Here is a 27540-nt window from a genome sequence, read left to right as displayed (position 1 = left end):
TTATTGTTATTCCACATTTCTAATGTATAAAAGTAAGTCTTAAAACAAGGTTCTTCAATTTCTCCAAACTCATATATATTTTTTTTTTTTGCCTGTCCGGGTTACGCAAAGTCTGGCTTATCGAGGTCCGGATTAACGAGGTTTTACTGTACACATTTTTAGTTTACACGTAAAACGTATGGGCATTTAAAATTATCTGCAAATAGGTAATTTTGAGTAACCTGACATTTTAAGCACATATTCTGACATTCAAAAATGTTTCTATATATATTTCAGCATATTTACTTACAAATACGAATTTTCTTTATTTTTCAAGAAAACGTTAGTATTTCTGAATTTCCATGCTCACATACAGACTTCATTTTTCCTATACAAAAAATGTTACCTATTTTGTAGTCCTTTTTTTAAATATCGTTTTATCATTACATGTGTCACTTCAAATCTAACAACAGAAATATTTATAACTCTGGTATATAATACAGAACCGACTTAAGATTTATACCAATATGGATTGTTAATTTAGGCGGCCGGGTAGCTCAGTTGGTAGAGCAGCTGGCTACGGACTGGAAGGTCCGGGGTTCGATCCCAGGTGGTGACAGGATTTTTTTCTCGTTGCCAAACTTTCAGAACGGCCCCGAGGTTCATTCAGCCTCCTATAAAAATTGAGTACCGGGTCTTTCCCGGGGGTAAAAGGCGGTCAGAGCGTGGTGCCGACCACACCACCTCATTCTAGTGCCGAGGTCATGGAAAGCATGGGGCTCTACCTCCATGCCCCCCAAGTGTCTTCATGGCATGTTACGGGGGTACCTTTACCTTTACCTTTTTATGGATTGTTAATTTATGATGACAGATTATTTTAAATTTAAGCGTGTATTTTATGAGCTGGCGTACATGTTTTGTCAATTTTAAGCACATAACTCAACGAGAAATTATTATGAGCACATTAAAAAAATGTTTAAGTACATAAAAATACTTATTTCTGGATTTTTTTAAAACACATACTGCAATTACCCGAGCCCTAGAAATGACGTTGTAAACAATTTTGTGCTTTCTATTTTACGGTAACAGTTCGGTGAAGCCCTTTCCTCTACAATGACAATGCACAAAGCGAAGTCTATACGAGAATGGTTTGTTATGACATGGTGGACTAGCGTTCACAAAGCTCTGCTCTCAACCTCAGAGAACAACTTTGGATGAAATTATTGCCGACTGAAAGCCAGGACGAATCATTCGACATCACTGTCGGAGAGAAATGGATCGCAAATTTCACAGCAACTTATCACAATCAAATGGGGAGTCTTCTCGGAAGAGTGACGGCTGTTATAGCAGGAAGGGCGGTGCAACTCTATATTCATGTCTTTTGTATTTTACCGCGGAAGTGAATGAGATGTTTCCGGATATTTATGTGATGAACTAAATTGAACATTTTTTTTTAAATGCGGTACTTCGGCCAACATAATCTTAAAAGTCTCAAAATTAAAGACTATTTTTTTTATTTTATTGGATTATTTTACGACGCTGTATCAACATCTAAGTTATTTAGCGTCTGAATGATATGAAGGTGATAATGACGGTGAAATGAGTCCGGGATCCAACACCGAAAGTTACCCAGCATTTGCTCGTATTGGGTTGAGGGAAAACCCCGGAAAAAACCTCAACCAGATAACTTGACCCGACCGGGATTCGAACCCGGGCCACTTGGTTTCGCGGCCAGACGCGCTGACCGTCATAGGTGTGGACAAAATTAAAGGCTATGGACCAGTTGTATAAATAATAAACCTCAGATTAAGACAACAAGTTAATCTTCAGTTATATTTAACTGCGAATTTTTGGTCGCAGGCTATAAATACTAACTTCAATTTATTTCGTCTTAACTTTAATGGTAGGTTTTTCCAAGTATTGTTAGAAAATTTAACGACTGTTAGACTCTAAACAGTTTGTTAATTAATAAAATTGTATGTTTTCAACACCAGTTTGGTTTAACAGAGTGTTAACAGTTTGTTAATTTTAAATGTAGGATTTCGGGCAGTTAACTCGTTTAACAGTTAGTTAAATATGGCCGATGTCTCCACAGCTGTTCGAACAGAAGTTTCGAAATTAATATTTTGTGTCTCTCTATAGGGAATGTTTAGCATATGACCGGTAATATAACATTTAAAAAAATACTTTGGACTGTTTAAATACATCAGTGTTATTTTATTTCTTTCGTATTTCGTATCCATAATAGCAATGAGGAAATATAACCTTACTTTGTAATTATTATTCAGCATGTCACCTACAACTTTCATTTGTCAACTGTTTTTTATGGAGCGTGGCCTACTGTAACAGGTTGTCATTTTATGCAAGTTTCATGACTCACTATATAATATAGAATTTAAAGATTAATTTTAGCCAATTAAAAATTGTCGTACATGTGTAGAATCATTACCAACTGCTGTTGAGTAGTTAAAATAGTGCTAACAGACGTTATAGTTAAGTGTTGATTATCTTAAACAAAATTATGTTGAACAAATGAAAAATAAATTAACAAAGCGTTAAAAATAAACAGACTGTTAATTTAACATTCGTTAAGCAAAATTAAACATTACTTGGACAAACTGGCAATAAGTCAAATATAACTGATGAATATTCTCAACTTTATCACATTAACTGAGGATTACAGAAAATATTTCCGAAAGAAAAGATTCTCCTTATAAGTAAAATGGTAAGTTAGGTTTATTTTCATTGTAATTTGATAGACTTTTATTGATTTTTAAGTTCCGATTGTGATGAAATGATGTTACTCTTTAATATTTTTTCTAGGTCGAAGGTAAATTACAATTCATATTTTTTCTAGGTTTTTGATTATTTATATTTCATCTGATATTGAATTTCTCACTGTGCTTCTGTTTTCCACGAACGAGAAAATCCCTTCATTAAACCCGAAAATTTTAAATGAGACTTTGGTTACCAAAATTTGTAGTGCAAGTATTAACAAAGACTACGTCTCAGTTACAACCACAAACAAAACGAAATCATGTTCTGAATTCAACGTTTATGATCCTCCTAGCACGTATTGAGACACATATTTAGGAGACAGTGATGATTATATTTCCCCCCTTATTGACGAAACAATTTAATATCAACTGGTTTTACATTACATGAATTATTTAATCCGTGTTTCGCGATGTGCTAGGTATTTCACTACGAATATCGGTTAGTTCTAAACCCACTTTACATATTCCTAAGTTAATTTTATACAACATATGCAGAAACTAACCTCGAGTTATTTACTGATGTTCAGTTAAAAATAATTTATAGTTAGTGACTTTTATACAACTGAGCCTTGAATATCTAATAAAACATGGACAATTATGCAGCAGTTATCACATGGCGATTTATCCCCGGCAAATTTCACATTGCATAGCTGCGTAGTTTAAGGTGACGTGCTTAGGACTGAGCATTAGTTTGAGTCTTCATAGAGGAAGGGATTCCCTCCTGAAATTTCGCCCAGTGTATGAGACCGGTGCCCACCTAGCATCGTGATGCATTTGGGGAGCTACAGCAAAGTGGCCTCTAGGCGATCAATATTATTGTACAGTAATATTGCGCAATAATAATGATGTTCCCCTAGACAGCTCAATCTGAAATTAATATTATTGCACAATAATTGTTGGCTTCGAAACGTTAGACGACCAAGATGCTGTTGCTATCGCTCTACTAGCCTGTTAGAAGAAGAAAAATTTTGTAAAGTTGTCATACCGCATAGTAAGAAAAAGGACCGATATGAAAGCAAAATAAAGAACTAAACTAACTACGAAAAAAAAAAAAAAGAACTTTGGAACAAAGAACGAAGACGACGATCCGTGACAGAAGCGAGCGACTGTTCTCGGTTTCTCGTGAACAACCGACTGGCAAGTGCTGTCAAGAATTCTAAAGTACAGATTGTTAGAAAATTCCCGTTTAGGCATAAAAAAATCCCTCCCTCGTACCAAAATTAAATATATTCAAAACAGAATAACGTCAATTTAGTGATTATAGCAAGTGCGACAACAGTCTTATTCCAAAAGTATTATCATAATAATTATTATAATATGGTATTTAATTCTCTATAGGCTACTTTACAATATTGTTACAAAGTAAGAAAATTTTCATATTTTGCCAATAGGACACGTCTTTAGAAAATCATACAGCAAATAAAAAAATCGATTTAACGTACGTATTATAATACAGTGCAAATAAAAATAGGGGTACTCGCCATAGTGTTGCCAATTCACGGTTTTCCCCACTAGACCTAGCGTTTTTCAGTGTTAGTTTAGCGGGTAAAATTGATAAAATTTGTATTTTCAAATAGGGATTTAGCGGTTTTTTTAACACAACGGTAAAATAATCTTATTTTTACACTGAAAATATAGCAATTTAGCGCTTTCTGCACTACATCTTCGCGGGTTTTTAAGAATCGAGTTGGCAACACTGCTCACCAACATGCAACAATCGTTCCGGGAACGTTCATTTCCACAATGTTCAACCAAAGAAGTAACTTTTAAGTACCAGTATTTTATTTTCATTTCTGTTACACTGATATGTTCAATAATAATATTTAGTTATGCATTCGTTCTATTACTTCTAAATAGTTTCTAAAAAAAAAAAAGTGGTATACATGAATAAGAAGTTCTTGACCGTAAACATGATACATACTCATTGCTGGACAACGCCCCTCACAGATGTCTCAATAATAATAATAATAATAATAATAATAATAATAATAATAATGCAGAACAACTCTATGCAGATGTAATGCACAATCATTGTTGAGCGCATAATAATATATTATGAAGAGTCCACTGCAAGAATGATGGATGTCACTTTCTTGTCGAAAATGAACCAAGACTGTCAATGCATAGCTTAAGACATAATTACAGAATGTACATACAGAGTTATATGGCATTAACACTGATAGTCATTGTCCAGTAATGATCGGAAAATCACAGTTAAGTTTTTTTGAGCGCTAAGCATTTCAAACTTTCAATTACTTCTCCTGCAAAATGTATTCCAAATGACATCCATCATTCTTGCAATGGACTCTTCATTATTATAGGAAGAAAGCACATGAAAATATAGACATAATTTATAAAAATAAGTCTAGGAAAGATAAATTTATATTACGTGTATATTGAAAGTGGTAAATTGAAAATAATAATAAAGAAACTCACAAAACTTTTTAAAAATCCCGAATTCATTCATTTTATAAGGAAAGTACTGCCATCCCGCAGAGTATCTGAAATTCCCGTTTTGCGGGATTTTTCCCGCCATTTGATAGCACTACTGACCAGATATTGCGCAAATGCTATCCACAGAGAGAACAATATATATTTTTTTCCAGATTGCACAATAGTTCTGCTACACTCAATAATATCAATCTAACTTACACACGCTCAGCAATACTGCGCAACCTTAAATACTGTGTAATAATAATGGTCGTCTAGGAGCAGGGGGAAGGATTATCGCGCTGATCACACGCCACTCTCGTACGATCGTACCTATGCCCAGACATGTGATCATTTGGCCAACAGTCGGCCTTGGCCCTCTGTGGGCTGTCGCTCCCCGGATTTAATTTAAATCCCACGTTAAAGCATCTGTGTGTAAAATTCCTGTAACCATTCAGTCTCTGTTCTAATTTTGTTTATTTATTTCTCAATTCCCATTAAGTCATTTCAACGAAGCAGAATAACCTCGAAGTTCGAAAGCCCCGTTAAGCAAACACGGTAGGGAAAACATACGCTGGTTCTGCTTTACGTCATACCCGTCGTCACAGTTGGGATATTCAAAGCTGAGACTGGTGCTATACAGAAAACATTTACGTAATATATTTATAAGCAAGGAACTGGATCGAAGCAGAACGCTTTTTGTACCATTTTTGTTAAAATAAGAGAGAATTTAGAGAATTTAAATAGATGACAAGGCATAAGGCATTATTATTGTTATTATTATTATTATATTATTATTATTATTATTATTATTATTATTATTATTCATTCCAACACGATGGTATTGGGGCTCGCAGTAGAAGAAGGCAGAAAACTTTTTCCGTAGGAGTCATTGTGAGGTACACTTAGAACTGCGAACACAACTTCACTTAATGTTTTATACTCACTTTCATCTCTGGAAATCTGTTATTTTTACCTTATTTGCATCTATTCTAGATTCATTTATAATGCACTGAAGAAAAGTATCGCATTGGTAAGCTGCAAGTTCAAGTCTTATCATGTTCATTTTCATTATCGAATTTGGAAATCATTGAATCAAGAGATGAATATGAAACTTTTTTTTGTGACAAATATCTACAACTCCTGCACGCTTAAGGTACACTCATCTATCCAATTATTAATTTTCCTTCAAAAATTGTTATTTAATTTTGATGCCATCTGAAAGCTTGAACTTTATATTTTTCAAAAACATATCATATTTCGTTCATTATTAGATGATTTTTATTGACCGGAAACACCCTTTCTTTAAACAGGAAGTGCAGTTCTGCAAGTGTCAAGCCGTCACATTCTGTCAATTTTATAGGCCTATATTTTATGTGTAATAATTCGAATTGGTAGTAGAGTTTGACTATATTATTTTTCATACAGTCAGGAAGATGCGTATGGTTTTACAATTTTTCATACCTTCAGGATGTAGACGATTTTTGTCCATGTTCAGTTTACAGCATTTTAAAACACTAATCTTAACACAAAGTGCACTTAGTATTTAGATATTTTCATCATTCTTGCACCAAAATGAAGCTGATTAATGTAGCTAAGTGCCAAACTACAGTGTCCTACTAGTTAATTTAAAACTCAAACTCTTAAATTTTTATTTTTGTTTGAAATAAAAAATGACATTTTTCCTTAATGGGTTAAACTAGGGAAAGACTCTTTTCATAGCTTATTCTGTGTTCTTTCAGGAGTAAGACTGTGAAAGAAATTTTGTTCTAACTTAAAAACTCTGTGCGCCAACGACTAAAACAAAAAATTCAGTTTTCGCTTTAAAAGTTGCCCCTCCTCCCCACCCCAAAGTTAAAAAAGTTCAATAAAAATTGCAAATTTTTCTCCCAAGGGTAGATAAGTACTTTTAGAAGTCCAGTCTCGATTAGAACTTTTTTTTACCACACTCTCTTTCCTCCTCTTTTCGGACGAAAAAAAAATACACACCGCCGTAACAATGTTGCATTTCCGTAATCGACAGAACCCCTTCAATTTTATTTCTTAACTGAATTCCAAAGGTAAGTGAAACGGAATTGATATGTAACCAGACTTCAAAACGATGTTGGTCTTCATACACTGGAGGCGCTAGGATTTGTGAGGCCCTAGGCAAACCTGTATTCAAGGTCATACATCAATAATAATAATAATAATAATAATAATAATAATAATAATAATAATAATAATAATAATAATAAAACAATAACAGAAGTAGTACCTGCACAGTCTATTGTTCCTAGTACCCTCACAAACTCAAGCTTCGTGACTGTATATACTAGACTGTGCTATGGCTAATTAGAAGTTACCTGGTATTGAGTGACAATGTGAGGTAATTTTATATTCATTATTAGGTAATGTGTTATTTATCATCATCGTCGTCGTCGTCAAGGTTTAAGCCTCTAAAGGCTTGTTCCGGTCTCATGCATTAAACATTTGTTGAGTCCATCTTTTCTTTGGTCTGCCAATGTTTCTTTTGCCTGTTGGTCTGTAATCTAATAGCAGTTTTGGAATGCGGTATTCTTCCATTCTTTCTTTATTTATAAACTTTATAATTCAAGAAAATATACATTTATCGGAGTTGTACAACGTGTTTTGAACATATCAAATTTAATTTAACAATTTGTGATAATTATTTCAGTTTTATCATTATTTATAACATTTCCTCAATGTTGATTGAACGTGCCCGTGGAGAGGGAAAAACGGAAATACGAGTTCCAGGAAAGCCGAACGAGAATGAATGAATGAATTAATTAATTGATTAATGAATGAATGAATGCATTGTTGACTGCACTTTGAAAGCTAGACTCTGGTGTTATTATATTCCATTAAGGATGAAAATAGATACGAATGTGGAAACGGAAGAAGAAATAACACGTAAATAAAATGAAATATAAGTATCTGAATGAAAAATCAAATTTTAAATACTCGTAGTCGCAAGGCCCTACGCGGCAGCTTATTTCGCCTTTATGTAGCGCCACCTCTGTCTCAGTGCAAATGCCAAAAACATATCACCACATTGAACACAGTGAAAATTCTCAAATCACATTTACAGATTAAGCATGTTATTAATCAATAATCCAAATGAGGTTAAACTGAGATAACGTTAATTGATTACATAAACACAGAAGTTAATTTACGGTACAAACGCAAACTTTGAGGTCATTGTCCCTCTTGATCGCCCGTACCTACTATGAATAAAAGGTATTCAACTCTTGTTCGTCTGGAATCGAATCGCGGCTCTGTGAGAATATGAACAAGGCGGTCCGACTGGCTAGTATAGCGTTTCTTGGTAAGGTTGTACGTGTAACGGAAGTTCTGCGCACGCGCGTCTGTCGAGATGCGGCGATAAATCGTGACAGCAAAGGAACTTCACATGAGCAAGGATGGAAATGACCGAGGCCTCGGGATACCGGCTGGTATAATCTATAAGCTTCCCCTGACGGAATTTTCTGCGAATTCTGATGTATACTGGGGTTCCTCGCTTCAGATTATCAGACGGAAAAGAAAAAGAGAGTTCATGCTATTTGGAACCACGTGCAGTCATTCCTGGAATCCAAACTCATTGCGTTTCTGAAAGTGAATTAAAAATAGTAGAAGTATTGGTAACTGACAAAGTTGAACAAAACTGACAAAATTAAAACGACATAAATATTTGCATCAAAATGTTTCTTTAAATTAGAAAATAGTCATTGACTAACCAATTAAATAAAATATTTCTAAATATACGGTCTTACTAATAAAAATTCTATATACAGACGTTTAACTCTCTTATACAATGAGTAGCTCGTTTATAAGTCGTGTATAAATTCCTTACTAATAATCACTACATACGTCGTGTATAACAGTACAACTGTTACACAGCTACGTCAGAGTTTCGTCATTACTTCATTACGAAAGGTAATAGAATATCTGAGATTCTCTATCGCATCCGGTAGAGCGCTCTATTGTGCCGTGTTAAGAATCGATAGTACAACTGGCTCTGATCGATTAACACACTATATTTTGGTCAAAGAGTATAAGCTACAGCAGTAATATTCTAATTATTCCGTGCTCTTTGGTGTGTTCTTCTGTGGTTACAAGGCATCCATCATCATAAAATGACAGTCGATACGAACAGCTGTTAGAGGGGCGGCCATTTTTTCTCTATATACAACGCTTAAACAAGGGGTTTCGTATATATAACTACTGCAAACCAATTCCCATTGTATAGTTACAGATTGTTTATACATCCATCGCTTATGCATGGTTTATTAGTAACGTTTTCTGTCTCAACGCTGCATAAGTCTCGTATAAAAACTATACACGGTTTATTAGTAAGACCGGTAGTGTATATCTACAGTTTAGGTCTCAACAGAAAGTTTGTTGAACACATCCTCAGTTATACAGTCATATCACTTTTTAGTTTCAGCCAATCTGGCTTTATCTGAACATAAACAATAATTGAATCTTGTGGAATAATGAACATCGGAACGTATACAATACAGATTTAAATTCTATTTCATTTTCAACAAACAAAATTTATAACTGAATAATTTCAAACGAGACATTGTTCCGGGGCCGGGCATCAAAACCGGGACCTTTGAACATAAACAATAATTGAATCTTGTGGAATAATGAACATCGGAACGTATACAATACAGATTTAAATTCTATTTCATTTTCAACAAACAAAATTTATAACTGAATAATTTCAAACGAGACATTGTTCCGGGGCCGGGCATCAAAACCGGGACCTTTGAACATAAACAATAATTGAATCTTGTGGAATAATGAACATCGGAACGTATACAATACAGATTTAAATTCTATTTAATTTTCTCAACAAACAAAATTTATAACTGAATAATTTCAAACGAGACATTGTTCCGGGGCCGGGCATCAAAACCGGGACCTTTGAACATAAACAATAATTGAATCTTGTGGAATAATGAACATCCGAACGTATACAATACAGATTTAAATTCTATTTCATTTTCAACAAACAAAATTTATAATCGAATAATTTCAAAGGAGAAACTGTTCCGGGGCCGGGCATCAAAACCGGGACCTTTGGCAGAGCGCGCCAACGCTCTACCGACTGAGCTACCCGGGAACTCTACCATACATAGGCTCAATTATTTCATTTAATCCACATACCTCAAGCGGGTTGACAAGGCGTCAGAGTTCCCACACTGAGTGCAAACTTTCTGTGTGACTAAAATTTGATTTTTCTGTTAACGAACAGTAACGTGTATTATACAAATCTGGCTTTCAGGTATAGCTCCTTGTAAAGCTGACTTAAATAATTTCAAGGGAAAAATTGTTCCGGAGCCGGGCACCGAACGCGGGACCCTTAGCTGAGCGCGCCAGTTTGAGTCATACAGAAAGTGTGCACTCAGTGTTGGGTCTCTGACGTCTTGTCAACCCACTTGAGGAATGTGGATATAAAGGGAATAAATGAGCCGGAGTCTGGTACAGTTAATGAATAGCTCAGTCGGTAGAGCGTTGGCGCGCTCAGCCAAAGATCGCAGGTTTGATGTCCGGTCCCGGAAAATTTTTTTTCCTGGAAATTATTCAAGTCAGCTTTACAGGTAGCTATACCTGAAAGCCAGATTTATGAGTATTACTCAATATTTTCTTGAACGAACAGAGAACTACAATAGGCAAATCAGAGCCAGTTTAAGAAAAGAAAAGTCTCTTTTTAAGACAAGAACATCGTCAATATCGGCATAAAATACTATTAAAAGTATCAAAATATGTATTTCCGACGTAGCATTTGGTTAACAAGTTTTTTTTAGGGTGTCTCAATAATAAGTTACCCTTGAGAAATAAATACATATAAAATTTGTCCATCCCAAGTCAATTTATTATCAAGAATGATTCCAAGAAGTTCAACAAATTGTAAACTACCATCAATTGAAATATTTAGTAATGGAAATATCTGTTGCGTTTTATTAGTATCGAGTTTGAATCCGTCTGTCCGGAACTAATGGGAGGTATCCTTTAAGGAAATGAGAATAGTGAAATTCTATCGGTCGGCTTCAACAATCATTGACAGAAGCTGGCAAATGTCAAACTTTTAACGACTTTGAAGATATTTTTCATTTCATCAACATTCATTTGAATCCTCTAGATTCAAAACCCTCTAAAATCCATTTAGTTCATAACTGATTTATGCCCATATAGGCCTATTGCTTGCTAAGAACGAATTCGAATGATTTATATAGTGTGTGTGTGTCTAATGCCTACCCACTTCACTTGCCTGATTCGGGTTCCGCATATTGCGGGTAATGGCAGCACTGTGACCCATTTTCAATATTTTGTACACTACTTCGGCGGACCACGCTGTACAGTACACATGTGTATCTGTGAAGAGTTATGTCGTGTATGGAATGAGTGATGATGATTAAAGTAAGGAAGGGAGAAAGGGGAAACCCGGTGCTGCAAAAGGTTTGTTAAAAGTCACTGTTATGTTGAAAATTCCCTCTATTTGCCGCCAGTTACCCCAAGCTGTAGAAATGATCGGCTGTAATGTATGTATGTATGTATGTATGTATGTATGTATGTATGTATGTATGTATGTATGTATGTATGTATGTATGTATGTATGTATGTATGTACTCTAGGACTAACGCTGACGTAATTTAGAATATGAACTCGAACATTATGAACTATCTCACAATCAGATTGTAAAGTGTATCACAGTCTCTTCAAAAGCGAAATCATCATTATATATGTTAGCTTCCGGCGTAATTTCTAGTATTATTGTCTGTTTTAACACCACAAAGCATATAAAGGACGGGAAGTGATGAATACGTTTCGTACGCTTCAACCGCAGCGTCCCGGTTTCCAACTGCTCATAAAGTTATACAACGAAACAACGCTATTTGCTTCATATGAACTGTAAAACTTAAGGTTACTCATGAGTTATGTGAACAACCGCCTTGCTTTATGCATGTATGATCAAGAGCTGAAATGATCCACTCTAAAACAACTAATGATGACGATGTGCCTCGACAAGTGATATTAACAATTCACTATTATTAACAAATTATACTATATGTAGCTCACAAATTCACCCCAAGGGAATTATCGCTATTAAGTTATAGGCCTACATAAAGCCCTGATACAAGTACGGAATTCATACACCATATAAATAAATAGGATTTGTCTTAAAGATAGTTCATTTTTTATATACAGCACACAAGTGGAACATTTGTCACCAGCAGATGCATGACGATTGTAGATCAAGACTCAATAATTTCCCAGTTTACATAGATAGATAAACCTGCAAGTGAGAGTTGCAGAAGTTCTTTAAGACATTTTTATTAGTGCATAAATCGGCACCAAAATTACCGAAATGATATTATTTCAAATATTAGATAGGAAACGCCAGACTTTAGAAATGGCAATCAGGGGTGTACAAGAGGAGGTTTATTGGGTTTTAACCTCCCCTCCCCCCTTGAACTTCGACACAATATGAAATTTAACTTGTGATGAAACATATTGCAAACATTGTTTTGATAGTTCTGCAGCACAGATGTTAAATATTGTGCATTGTCGATTTTAAACTAATTTTAAGAGCGGTATTCACTCGTTTGTTAGTTTGAGTTCTGACTTTACTGTGAAATGTTCATGTAACGTTTTCTGCATTTCACAGTTCACATTTTTAATAATAATAATAATAATAATAATAATAATAATAATAATAATAATAATACGAGTAATACACAAAATTTAAAATACCGATAATGTAAATTGTAAACAATTTTAATAATAGCCTCCCTTGACAAAATTCTATATACGCCACTGATAGCAATAATAATGAGTTCTGAACTGCGTAGACTTGTAACTGTTATTTAAATCAGTGTGGCTAGCGAGCCCGTTAATAATGATCAGGGTTGCCAACTTGGTGAGTTAATATCTGTAGAGACTTTAATTTTTTTAATCTGGTGATCCTGATTGAGTACTTCACTGGCATATTCAAGTCGTGTCGAGAACTGTCAAGACAGCTCGCAGGAGGATCACGCCACAAGAGAACAAAGAATAAGAAAGATACTGACGACTCTAACGAGATATTATTTCACAATCTTCTACATAATTATGTATATGTTATCTGGGGTGTCACTTATGAGATTGCAACCAATCTTCGAACTGCTGACTAAACATACATAATATGCTTATAGTTTAGAGTTTAGGTCTTCCTGCCCTCAGAAAGTCGAAGAACAATATGATTCGCTGTTTTTTGTTCTCGTTTCGGGAAGGTTCCGTTCTGTAACCTTAATCTTGAAGGCCGTTCTCGGAATTTCCGATGACTCGACAAAAATTACGTTAATACAGAATTAGATTAGGTTTTACACTTCAAATTCATTGTGAGATAGCCTGTCTTGTCCCTTCACTACCGGTCCCTCTGTTCGATAAGAAATACTCGCATTAACAAAAGACGAGAGACTACGGAATACAGTCCTTGAAATTTTGCTGCTGACTTACGGCAGTTGGTCTGTGCTCTTATCATCCCGAACACCTACGTACGAGTATATGGTTTCGGAACCGAGAAACAACGTATGTTTGAAGAATTACAATGAGATATTTCTGCAGCGACAGAGTTCGTGTTAAACTAATTATCTTTCACCGAATGTAGTGAATCACTCATTAAACAAACTACCATTGTTCTGAGTGCCCCATTTCTGTAGCTTCTCTCTGAGCACTAGTAGTGAGAATGTATTAAAATCCTTAAAATATACATGCAGATATGCACTAAAAATTCTAATAACATGCACTTATACAGAGTGAAAAGTGTTCAATGACAGTAAAAAGTCGCAGAATAAATCCTGTTTTTATTTAGTGGGAAATCTACTTTGTTTGTAGAAAAATTGCAACAACGTAGTAAATTCATTAGCAGGAACTTGCACCTCTTCCTCGTAGCAGTGAGGATAAAACATAATGTAAGTAAACAAACGTTGCACGCTTCGCTCTACAAAACACTCTTCTAGAACTACGTTCTGCGGTATTCTGAACTTAAGGCTGGTTCACAATAAACCGGAAACGGAAACGAGAACGGAAATATTGTTAAAATAAATGTATTTAAATGTGAGCATTCAATTAACGAGAAGCTTGCCGGAGCCCGGGAACGGAAACGTGAAAATTAATTGTGAATGCTCACATTTAAATACATTTATTTTAACAATATTTCCGTTCTCGTTGTTTACGTTCCCGGTTTGTTGTGGACCAGCCTTTACGATAAAGCACACGTCTATATTTCGGCAACAGCGTTGTCAAACGTCTATTATTTAACGTTACCTATTAATAATTAAAGTATTAAAATATTCTGAAACCGTAAAGGCTGGCTCACAATAAACCGGGAACGGAAACGCCAACGAGAACGAGAACGGAAATATTGTTAAAATAAATGTATTTAAATGTGAGGATTCACAATTAACTATTGTGAACGTTCACATTTAAATACATTTATTTTAACATTATTTCAGTTCTCGTTGCCGTTGCCGTTCCTGGTTTATTGTGAACCACCCTTAAGTGAGCGAAACATTGCGCAAAATATTAACTGAAAACTCCAATTTAAAGGCATTTATAAAATGTGCATTTCTAATTGTGTTTAAAAGATAATGGGATCAAAACTTATGTGCGATAAATATTTCTGGGAAATCTAAGCTATTCATGCTATGCTACGGATTCGTCTCTTATTGAACACCTTCCATTCGATATATGCACTAAAACCAAAGACTTGCCACACTATCTGTATTATAGGCTCAAAAAACCTAATCTTTTATTACGGGTTTACAAAATTCGGAAAACAATTAATAGTAGCGACTTTTAATTAAACGAGCAGATTCACTAGGGACTCCTAGCATAATAGTGAAATATGTAAGTTCTGTACACAGGTACTTCATTTAAACTGACAGGTACTTCATTTAAACTGACAGGAAAAAACCGCAACACTAGATAAATTATGCAGCCCTAAAAACATTTCCTTACTTGTTCCACACATTCTTCTCTTGAGAAAAGTATTTTCTTCTTCCAATATGAGGAATTTCCCATGTCAAAATATACAAGACACTCCTAATTCCCAGTATGTATCCGAGACTGTTCAGTGCAATAAAAATTCTTGTTCCAGCAATAAAGTTTATAGTTTGGTAATGATTTCGTACTTAACCCCAATAGTACCCATGTCCTTGTTTGGTGGAATTCCAGTTGTTTAGGCTTCTCTGATTATACACAGATTTTTTCACGTAACAAGCTTGCAAGTCCAGAGAAAGGTGCAAGAGCATTTTTCTTTTGTGAAATACAGGTAAAAAGTATGTACTATATTAGTTGAATGTTTCGTATTAATATTTTTACTGTTCAGAGATTACTCCAAAGTGGTAATGGTTGTGAATACTGATGCTGAATTATTAATACATATAATAATAATAATAATAATAATAATAATAATAATAATAATAATAATAATAATAATATACTCTAAGGGCCAGTTGTATAAACGACTAAACTCAGATTAATTTATCAAATTAATCGTGTTAACCGATTAATATTCAAGTTCTGATTGTGGTGAAATGATGTTACACACACTTCTAACATCTTTTTCTAGGTTAAGTTAAATTATAAATTAACAGGCTATATTTACAGTTTTTTTTAGATTATTCTGATATTTCATTTGAATACGATATTGAATTTCGCTGTGCGCCTCGTGATTTGTACTAGGGAGGAACCAATTGAACTTGACAAACAATTTAAAATGAGATTAAGATTTTCAAAATTTGTAATGGAAGAACTTTAACAAAGGTTGCGTTCTCAGTTACGAGCACAAACAAAACTAAATCATACCACAGTCTAATATATAGTCATGAAGCTTGAGTTGTTGAGGGTACTAGGAACAACAGACTGTGCCGGTACTATTTCGCATTGTGGTTAGGAACTATCTATGAATGCATATTCTCTACGTAATGAGCTTCGTGACTATATATACTACATTGTGGTCATACTCTAAATCCAATGTTCATTATCTTCCTCACACGTATTGACACTTACTCAGAAGATGGTGATGATTATGTTTTCTCTTTTATTGACGTAACAGTTGAAAATCAACTAGCTTTATACACGAATGTCATGTTTCGCGGTGTTGCCACATATTTTACTGCAAATATCTATTGGTACTAAGCCTAGTTTAAATGTTCGTAAGTTAAATTTATACTACATAATATGAAGAAACTAACCTTTAGCTATTTACTAATGTTCAGTTAAAAATAAACTATAGTTAGTGACTTCTATACAATTAGGCCTAAGTGTACTGCTAGTGTTATAGCAGTCGTACTTAATTCTATTTTCCATTTCAACGCTCTATTATGAAAAAACCTTTCGTTATGGTGGTTAGATCTGTCAACCAGTTCGTACTCATCAGGGTTTACTTGCTGTCGCCAATCAATCTGGCAACTGAGCCACCACAACCAGTCGTACAACAATTACTCGTGAATTAAACACGGACAGATAAAAGAAACGTGACGTACCAATTAACTGCTACCTACCTTATTGCAGTGCCTCCCTATACCCATCAGGAAGTTATCAGGCTTGATGTCTCGATGGATGAAACTCTTGCAGTGCACATATTCTATACGACCAATCATTTGATCGGCCAACATAAGAACTGTCTTAATTGTAAATCGGCGCGAACAGAAGTTGAACAAGTCTTCCAACGACGGGCCCAGCAAGTCCATGACCAGGACATTGTATTCCCTTTCTTGGCCGTACCATCTGTTTGAAAAGAAAAGAAAATCAATCAGACATATTAAAGATCAATAACATAGTAACATGCAGTTTCGGTTTCCACACAACCTTCCTACAATATGTCCTCTAAAAATGAAGCATAGTTCCATGGTGTTTGGGTAAAGGGAAGTAAGTCAGAAAAATGAGTTTTGAAATAAATGTCACAGGTTTCCACAACGCTGAATTCGCCTCTCGACTGGCCACCTCGCAGCCCTGACCTCACAACCTGTGACAGTGCGCTGTGAGGTTTCATCAAGTGCACTGTTGCACAGGAACGGTACGACACCATTGATGAATTGAAGGACGCTGTACGATGCGCTTTCCAAAAGATTACACCAGCAATGCTGAAGCGAATGTTAACACCGAACCTGGCGACGCATTACTTTGTGTGAGATTTATGGGGGACATGCTAACCCTGTGGACACATAGGACACCTAGTTAATGTAAAGTGGATGTACTCGTATGTTTGCATTATGACCAGAATTACATAGTGTGTATATTTGAGATATTTATAGGGGGTAACGGGACTTATGTGCCCACCCTGTATATTTAAAAGTTTGTTCCAACTGAATTTCGTTTTCGATGTCACAATGACTTCGCGCTGTCTCAAATATCCAAGCTTCGGTGCTAGTACGTGCGGGAACGCTAAGCATACCTAGACAGACAGCACAGTGGCTACAAGATAATAAAAAGTAAACAACCCCTAACCTGTTCCCCCATCTGCACCCCTACCTATTATATAAAAGTATACTTATAATTAAGAAAAAAAATAAAATTATAGTTTATTTAACGACGCTCGCAACTGCCAAGGTTATATCAGCGTCGCCGGTGTGCCGGAATTTTGTCCCGCAGTTCTTTTACATACCAGTAAATCTACTGACATGAGCCTGTAGCATTTAAGCACACTTAAATGTCTCTCGACCTGGGCCGGAATGGAACCCGCAACCTCGAGCACAGGTCAGCGCTATACCGACTGCACTACCCAGGCCGACTATAATTAAGATACTGAGATAAAATTTTCATAAAACCAAAATTCTCCACACTCCAGCAAAAGTGAAAATCTTTTCCCTTGATTAAATTGAAGACTTTTTCCCTTTTTCGATCCGTTATAATTACAAAATGTATTTCAAAAGGTTTACACAATGAAAAGGACTATCAATGAGTTAGAAGTGGAAATAACAGTTTCTTGTTTCAAACCCTTCCCGTGTTCTAATCACGGACAACTCTGACGAAACAGTTCAGACGACGATACGGTCCTCTGGGTCACGGAGCCACAATAACAGCACTAGCAGACAGATATTTTCTGACCATTAACCGCAGACGTTGGAAAGTTTCCAAACAAATTCTCAAGCGGTACTCCAGACCAAACGCAAAGATGTCCTCTGCATGCAAAATGCAGCAGAAGACCTGTTATAAAAGCCTATTACCGAGAAATGTACCATACCGGGCGGGCATCATAGCCTCCATTTCCCCTTCAACAACGTCTACTCTCTTCTCAACATTTCCAGTAATAATCCGTCATTATTCCACTGTGTCGTTTTCACGTCCATTTACGAAAAGGATAATATACCTACAAAATAATGATCCTCTGTGCCTATATGGCAGACCAAATTACTTTTATACAGCGTGAACAGTAATCATATCATTATTAATAATAATAGAAGGAATATCGCACAATGTGCATGTTTCTTTCGTTCAGTTTTTGCAGAAGTTTGTTAGTGAGCTGTTTCTTTGTTTGCACCAAAATAGATGATATTGGTCACAGTTCAATCCACGTAGTTTGCACTTGCACCTGTCTTCTGGGTCATGGTACTTCTCTGTCTGGCATATGCGATGGTGGAATCCATGTATCATTATTTCAGGGGGTTAATCTTTGAGATATTTCAAACAGAAAAGGATATTTTTCTCGTTTTTGGTTGTAGAGAGAGAGAGAGAGAGAGAATTTACTAAATTTCCAATATCCTCAATCATTTTAAGGGCGCAGTGAATTCAGACGACAAATAACGAATTTTAGTTTTGTCCCTTAAATTTGATCTGAACATGTGTAACGTACTCGCGAGCTATACTACTGTTATGATTGTGTAATTTAAAGTAAAAAAAAAAGTAAAGGTATCCCCCTAACATGCCATGAAGGCACTTGGGGGGGGGGCATGGAGGTAAAGCCCAATGCTTTCCATGACCTCGGCACTGAAATGAGGTGGTGTGGTCGGCACCACACTCTGACCGCCTTTTACCCCCGGGAAAGACCCGGTACTCAATGTTATAGGAGGCTGAGTGAACCTCGGGGCAACGAGAAAAAATCCTGTCACCAACCGGGATCGAACCCCGGACCTTCCAGTCGGTAGCCAGCTGCTCTACTAACTGAGCTACCCGGCCGCCGTAAGTTGCTCAGTTTAAATGATATGTTTAACCACAATAAGCATACAACATCTAATGTTTGGTTTGCCCGAATATAATGAACAAACTGAAAACCATTGGCAACACATTCTCTCTCTCCCACCCGATCTGTTCACATCAATGGACTGTCTTTAATATTCAAACGTAACAGGTTTGTGAACATTTAATCAACGACCAACTGAACAAATGTGGCTAAAATAGATATTTCGTTCCGACTGAAACTGTAAATCGGCTATACAAGAAGACGATTTTATAAGCCAATAGTAATATAAATGCTATAAAACTGATCAATGGACTGTCTTTAATATTCAACGTAACAGGTTTGTGAACATCTAATCAATTACCAACTGAACAAATGTGGCTAAAATAGCTACTTTGTTCTGACTGAAACTGTAAATCGGTATACAAAGACGATTTTGTAAGTCAATAATAATATAAATGCTATAAAACTGACAAAACCTGTAAATAATTGGTATTCATAATATGTTTAAAACTGTCAGATTGGCAACATCCACAATCATCGGAATACAGTTACCACACTCAAACTGAAGGTGGCAAACTAAGGAACTTCTATGAGGACACAACTTACAAGAAAACCTGACAAACGCTCCTAGCTCCCTACCCACTCGTAAGTACTGTATATCAAAGTAGCAGTAGCAGTAGTAGTATGGGTAAGAAATGATCGTCGAATTTTGACGAAACCCTCTACCAGGGACAGGATTCTTTTACGTGCCGTGAACGCGTCTTGTATTCAGGAGGTTCGTAGTTCGATCCGAAGGATGACTATGCTGACTAGAGATTAGACAATGAAATTAGCCTTCAGTGAAGCTGGGGTTAGATTTTTGGTTGCATAGTATAAAATGTAATCCAAGATAATTTCGTCTTGATCTAAGGTCGAATCTAACTGGCAATTTTCCCGACTTCAAGACAGTTGAACTTAGTTAACAGAAGCCAAATATTTCACGATACAACTTCAGACTTTGGAATCACATTCGTAGAATTATAGTCTGCAGTAATTTGTTTCCAACCCTCTTACTTTTGCCTACTGTTAGCAGGATCTACAGGGACACCATTTTATCTTTACTAACATTTGTAATATTAACCTGGCTATACCTTTGGATCAATGGTTCACAGCCGGAAACACAGTTTGCTACCCCCTTCCACGATTAAAGTTCGATGATTCTGGAGTAAAATACAAACAAATCACTTTACTAAGTATAGGAGGGAAGAAAAGTAGTTCATCCATTTAAGTAAACTAGGAAATATCGTAATTTTGAATTTGATAATTTTCATTAGGTTTTTGTTGAATCAAAATATAGTACAGATTAACAATAAGTGTTTTTACTCACGAATTGAGTTATCCATGCGAACGTATTCATTATGCAGTGTATATTATACTGTCTACAGCACATTAGCGTATAATATAGAGAATGAAGTTAAATTGAAAAATAATCATAATATATTTAAACACATTTTTGAAAATGGTGGCCGTTTATTTAGATACAGGCTTCAGTTCTTTTGTGCATATTATCGCAATATAGACTATTGCATCTAATTCCAATTACCAGTTTCGTCCTTCGTACTAGTAACTGATGTTGAAATAATTCTATACCTATTATATAAAAGAGTACCTTACGTACTGTAAATTCAATCTTCACTTCTGCCCGACCCGCACAGATAACATTACTCAGACATGCTATCTACTGTCCGTCCAAGTGGTTATGTCGCAGGATCGTAGAAAGGGTGGAAATCACGTGACAGTTAATTACTTTTATTTAACTTATTTTAAACAGTTGCGGGTGAGGGAAATCGGGATGCGACGTAGGCAAACGGACGACAGTACCTGTGCGAAAATATGATTCAATATTGAAAGTTCTTTCGTAACTGGAAAACGCGAACATATTTCTGGAACGTACTATACTCACTAACTCAATACTGTTTATGTTTACTACGACCTTAAGGCGACTTTGACTGTGTACGCTTGATTCTGTGAGGAGAACAGTTGGAAGTTCACTAGTAGAGGGGATGGGAGTGAAGTACATTCAAAAACTCAGGTAAAATAAATATTGAAGTAAAAATAAAATGATGTCCCTGTATTAATTTTCTATAATTGATTTATGTTTATACGATTTCGATGAACATCTCTATCTTTCTTCATTCACGGAACTCGCAGATTTCTTTATATTCAGTAGGAAGCCATGGTAAGGATTTCATCGGCAGGGTTTGAACCCGCTAACTGTGGATTCAATAGCTACCATGGTAATCGTATGACCACAGACAACGACTAGAACTATCTATCGGTGCATAGATCGAGCGGTAGATATTTGGATAGATTTCATAGATGGATAGAAAGGCCATTATATTTCACCACCTGTAATGTCTCGCGTGTTCCGCTCAAAAAAAAAAAAAAAAAGACATCAAGAGATTTGGTTTCACATTTGTACATTAGAGAAAACAAATGGATGTCCTCTGTGTAACGTCACAGGTTGTCACAAACAGTAGTCGGATGTTAAGAAACCCTCTTCCAGTTCCTTCCCCAATTCTGTTTATGATTATCTTTCTAATTGAGTGTGCGTGGCTGCAAGATTCTACCCACAGATGATGACAACAGAGAACGATAAAGGACAGTTTTTCGTGATCGACGATAAAAGAAGCTTACAAAGGACCAATATTTCACGATCAGAGAAAGTTATAGGCACGATAAGTTAAAAATTACACTAAAAAAATTTCTGTCGCCCAAATTACGCAAATTCACCCAAATTGCGTTAGTAGCAATTAAAAAAAATAGGTTTCAGAATATGTTTATGTAGCCCAAACGGCGAAAAACAGCCCAATCCGGCAACCCTGATTTCAGTTTCAGTAGTTACTCCATTAAATTTATGTATTGTCCATTGTTGCGTCAATGAGCACATTTCAACTGCAGGAACCACTGTAATGCAGAAGAAAAATTCAATGCAGTTTATTTTCATCTTCAGATAAAAATCTCTAGATTTATCTCTGAACTTTAATAAAGATCTCTAGAATAGCGACATGTCGCAAATCCGAACTTTTTGTCGCTAGTCGACCTCAAAAACCTCTAGATCTGGCGACAAAGTCGCTAAGTTGGCATCACTGAGTGACAATACCGCGAATTGGATTGTTCCGTTCTCATTCTACAAGGAAATATGAGTCACCAGGGAACAATAATAATTACAGGTGGCGGGATTCCCATGTGACATGCTCATCGTGGAAGGTCATCGCTGGAGAAAATACGAGACGAGACGAGACAAGACTTCCATACGTAAATCCAACCCAGGACTAGAGTACTTGTAACCCGAAACGCTGTAAGAACGTTAAATTAAGACACTTTGTTTTTTTTTTATTATTATTTTGCTCATAGCAAGTCCATTACCAACGTTTACTGTGAACCAACGAGACAATGAGTGCTCTACAGTCCTGCTATGTAAGTAAATGTGCACGCACGACAGAGAAATTACTCAGGGATTTTCTCATGACTAAATAATTATGCAAGTAAAGCGTCGTCATCTTATTTCAGCTGCCCCCGAACTATGCATAGTAATCAGCGTGGAGTCACCGTACGTACTGTACTCCAACCACGAGAAAGTCTTCGGGGACTGAGACGAAGCGGGATAATGCTGTGAATGAATGTTGATGTCATAAGGTCACACACGTGGGTACTCTTATCTCTACTGGCTAGCTCTCATAGCACAAACCATAATATTGATCACACATATTGATACTACCCTAGTTACAAAATTAGATCACTGTTAATCTCCTGGTCTTTTAATCTCTCCATATAGGAAACAACATATGGAGGAGAGCGCATGGTTTTTAAACTGACGTTATAACGGTAATATCGTCTATCTACTTCGTTCCAATAGATGACGCGATAGTAAGCGCATTCCTTTCACGGTTTATCTCCTGGTTGGAGAACACTGGCGGGCTGGGTCACACAGGTCAGGATGCGCAGTCATAACACCTAACACTTCCTTCTTATCATGTCACGGTACACTCCGTCTTGAAACACAATATTCTTCCACACGTCCCGTTACTAACCACTACGTCTGTTGAGTATGATTTTCATTCATTCCTCTTTCCTCTTCCCCTCCTACGCACATTTGTGATTAAATTTCTTTCTTATGACGCAACACATAGCTCGCTCACTAGCCGAATAACCAAGGACAGGGGCCATTAACTCTGAATCGAGCTGTAGGTATCTGGTTAGTTTATATGAAAGTCGGCCGAAATGTGCAACAGAAGTACAGTAAAACCTCGTTAATCCGGACTAATTGGGGGGATAAGTTGACCGGTTTAACGAAAGTTCGGATTAACTCAAATAACCTAAAAGAACAGTAGAAAGCTTATTAAAACTCAGTTTATAGCAACAAAACACGTTTTAATGTTGTATTTAAAGGGCATAGACCTAAATACACTATACAGTACAGTAAAATGTAAAGCCATACAATGCAGTACATAATATGTGATACCCTTAATTATGAAGATTTGTCCGACGGACATCACTCGAAACTCTTGCTGCGGAAGTTGGTTTGAAGTACATGTTTATATTCTTTTGGGACAGTAATCCCATAGTTCTAATGTATAAAAGTAAGTTTTAAAACAAGGTTCTTTAATTTTCCAAACTTGCCGGTTGTTTTTGCCTATCCGGATTAAGCGAAGTCCGGCGTATCGGGGTCCGGTTAACAAAGTTTTACTGTATTGTATCAACCTAAGTTCACTTTAGGAGCATTGACAATAATGGTTACAGACTTTATGTTGGTAGGTGTGGTTGGTAAACCTGTCGTTGTTGCGAATAAATTAAAAAAAGACAAGCGAAAGAGGTTTGATTTATTAAGCGTCCAAAAATGGACAGCGTGCTGTAATTAGTTATTTGACTGGAAAAAGACATACACCTAATGAAATCCATCACAGAATGGTTACATGAATACAGACATGCCTAGAGGAATCATTTTTTTTTTTTATTTTAGTAGGTTATTTTACGACGCTTAGGTTATTTAGAGTCTGAATGAGATGAAGGTGATAATGCCGGCGAAATGAGTCCGGGGTCCAGCACCGAAAGTTACCCAGCATTGGCTCATATTGGGTTGAGGGAAAACCCCGGAAAAACCTCAACCAGGTAACTTGTTCCGACCGGGAATCGAACCCGGGCCACCTGATTTCGCGGCCAGGCGCGCTAACAGTTACTCCACAGGTGTGGACTAGAGGAATCATCTGTAAAAGATTGGTGCGCGTGATTTCGATCCAGCCGAACATCTCTACAGGACAATCCATGACCAGGGCAAGCGCCTATTAACAATGCTAAAGGGCCCGGGTTCAAACCCCGGTTGGGACAAGTTACCTGATTGAGGTTTTTTCCGAGGTTTTTCCTCAACCCATTAAGAGCAAATGCGGAGTAACTTTCGGCGGTGGAACCTGGACTCATTTCGCTAGCATTATCACCATCTCATTCAAATGCTAGATAACCATAGCAGTTGATAAAGCGTCATAAAATAACCAATTTAAAAACAATGTTAAAGCAAATGTTATTAATATATTTAGCATAAAAACTGGAGAACCTATGACGAACATGTAATTTCCCCACAATGTTAAACAAGAAACAATGGCTGCCTCTAAAACAAAATAATGGAGAGTTGCACAACACAATTTAGCCAACCAAAGAAATTATAAATTCAAGACATTTAATTTTATTCGATTTTTTAATAATAAATCTGGAAATAGGACAGGCCACACAGGAGTATTGTTACATGCCAAAACCCATCAAATTCGCTGGCGTTCGGGTAAACGGGGTTGTCATTTTTTGTGCAAATAAAACTTTGTTCCCAAGGTGAATACACAACTTCAATTCTACAAAATAATACTTGCATTTGATGTATTTCATTGTGTAGAAAATTATCTGCAATAAGGATCCGAGTTCAATTTTAATTTATATTAAAACTCATTTTTATGACTTATCTCCCTTTTCCCGAACATCATCGAATTATTACTTATCAAAATCCACGAAAAATTAACTTTAAAAGTTTAGTGATTATGTCAAAATTTACATGGAATGACACTCTTACAGAATTCCGAGTGCAAGCAAAAGTGACTGATTTCTTTCGACAAACTCTTCTCTATCACTCCATATTTCCTCAACACTAAAATTACACCCCGAGCTAGAAGTGCAGTTAATGAAAGGCCAGACGCACGAGGATTGGCTATATTTAGCTACATAATGTCCCTCCCCTGCGATTTATTCCAGAACTGAAAGACAGTCTTTATGAAACCGTTGGATTCACAGACACAATACCTTACGCAAAATCCGGAAGTAATCTATCATATATAATAGACGGCACACTGAATACTGTTACGCTGCAAAATCTGTGTTGAAATTGTATTCTTCTGAGGTGATGTCACTATCGTGTGCCATTATTGAGAAAGATAAACTCTACTTTCCATGTATAATACACAAGATAAGAAGCACGTACGTAAAATTTGTTCCGTACGGTGCAACATTAGTAAACTAGTAAGGTGGTATGGCTGTGAAGGAAACTATAGAAAGAAACTCAACCCTGAACAAAAACGCAAGTGCTAGAGCGTGGGCTTATTCCATGGACAAGAGTTCGATTCTCGACGTTATTGGATATAGTGAGGATCACATAAGAACAGTTCCTAAACAGCAAATATTACCGTCTTGTCAGTGTTGCCAACTGTTACCAGATATCACACGATCCTAAGTACTGACTGACTTATTTACTTACCGTACTTTACCTTTATGTTGGAAGGTTTCTAAATAATTCAGTAATTTTGTAACATATTTTCGTAGGAAAACTATACGAGAAAGGTACCGACATGTTAGGTATTTTGTATGGCAATATGAAATTCATTGGTTTGACTAAACAATTGATTCACGAGACCTAACCTAAAAATGTATTTTGTTTGACCACATGAAATTATTAATACTAACTCCGAAAATTTACCCGACTATAGTCTTGAATTATAACCACAACGCAACACATAAAATAACTATTATGTGGGCTATGAATATTAATATTGATATTAATTAATTATTAGTATTCAAATTTCACTAGCTTCCAGTAACCGGGTCAGAAATCTAGTACAATTTTAATTTCATGGAACTCCAGTACCGACATTTGTCTCAGCTGCCAGCATACCAGTTACAAAATCAGTCAGTACCTTTATAGTATTTGTCAGTATCAAAATTCGAAACAAAGTTGGCAAAAGAAAATTCAACCTGCAAACTATAAAATCACCACAATCCACTAGCATATGTAGTAATGGGGCAAAAATGGTTAGGTTCACTCTTACGATACGATGTAAGCTGACCCGGACAATACTTGTGGTGAAGATCCAAGGATGACACATTTTCTCCGAGTTCTTCAGTTTTTCCTATCTTATAACAGTCTCTTCATTGCATATAAAAGAGGAATCTGTGGCGTAAAAGCTTATAAGATAACAGATTGAGTTGGTCATTCAAACTGCAACTTCCTGAATAACAAATAAAAGACGCCAACTGTTAGTTATTTTAGATTAGTATTTACATTTGGTAGCTATCAGTAAACTAAACCAGCCATTCTCAACCGGTGATCAACGGAATAAAGCGTGTTTTCAAACGGTGTTTTAACTAAGCTTGGTTCTTTGATTTTTATCAGCTTGCTGGAACATTATTTTTTTTACTTGATTATTTAACGATCCTGTATCAACTACTTTGAACGTGTTACGTCAGCTGCTTGTCTATGCGTATGACGTGAATATGTTAGGACAAAATCCACAAACTAATAGGGAAAACACGGGAATTTTATTTGAAGCAAGTAAAGGGATAGGTTTGGAAGAAAATCCTGAAAAGGCAAAGTATATAATATTTCGTGACCAGAACGTAGTACGAAGTGGAAATATAAAAATTGGAAATTTGTCCTTTGAAAAGGTGGAAAAGTTAAAATATCTTTGAGCAACAGTAACGCACATAAATGACACTAGGGAGGAAATTAAACGCAGAATAAAATAATATGGGAAATGTCTGTTGTTATTCGGTTGAGAAGCTTCTGTTATCCAGTCTGCTCTCAAAAGACCTGAAAGTTAGAATTTGTAAAATAGTTATAATACGGTTGTTCTGTATGGTTGTGAAACTTGGACTGTCACTTTGAGA

At 36.1% G+C, this 27540-nt stretch overlaps 1 protein-coding gene across 1 annotated transcript in view; it reads right to left on the bottom strand.

Moving 5' to 3' along the window:
• LOC138694316 (casein kinase I) overlaps positions 1–27540 on the bottom strand; it is a 200009-nt gene that overhangs the window by 82065 nt on the left and 90404 nt on the right. Inside the window, exon 3 of the mRNA XM_069817923.1 lies at positions 16745–16970. Within this exon, the coding sequence (XP_069674024.1) occupies positions 16745–16970 (226 nt within the window). The remainder of the gene's footprint in view (positions 1–16744; positions 16971–27540) is intronic.

The sequence above is a fragment of the Periplaneta americana genome, chromosome 1, assembly GCF_040183065.1.
Source record: "Periplaneta americana isolate PAMFEO1 chromosome 1, P.americana_PAMFEO1_priV1, whole genome shotgun sequence".
NCBI lineage: Eukaryota > Metazoa > Arthropoda > Insecta > Blattodea > Blattidae > Periplaneta > Periplaneta americana.
Note: the sequence above shows the minus strand (reverse complement) of the source record. Positions and strands in the feature narration are given on the sequence as shown.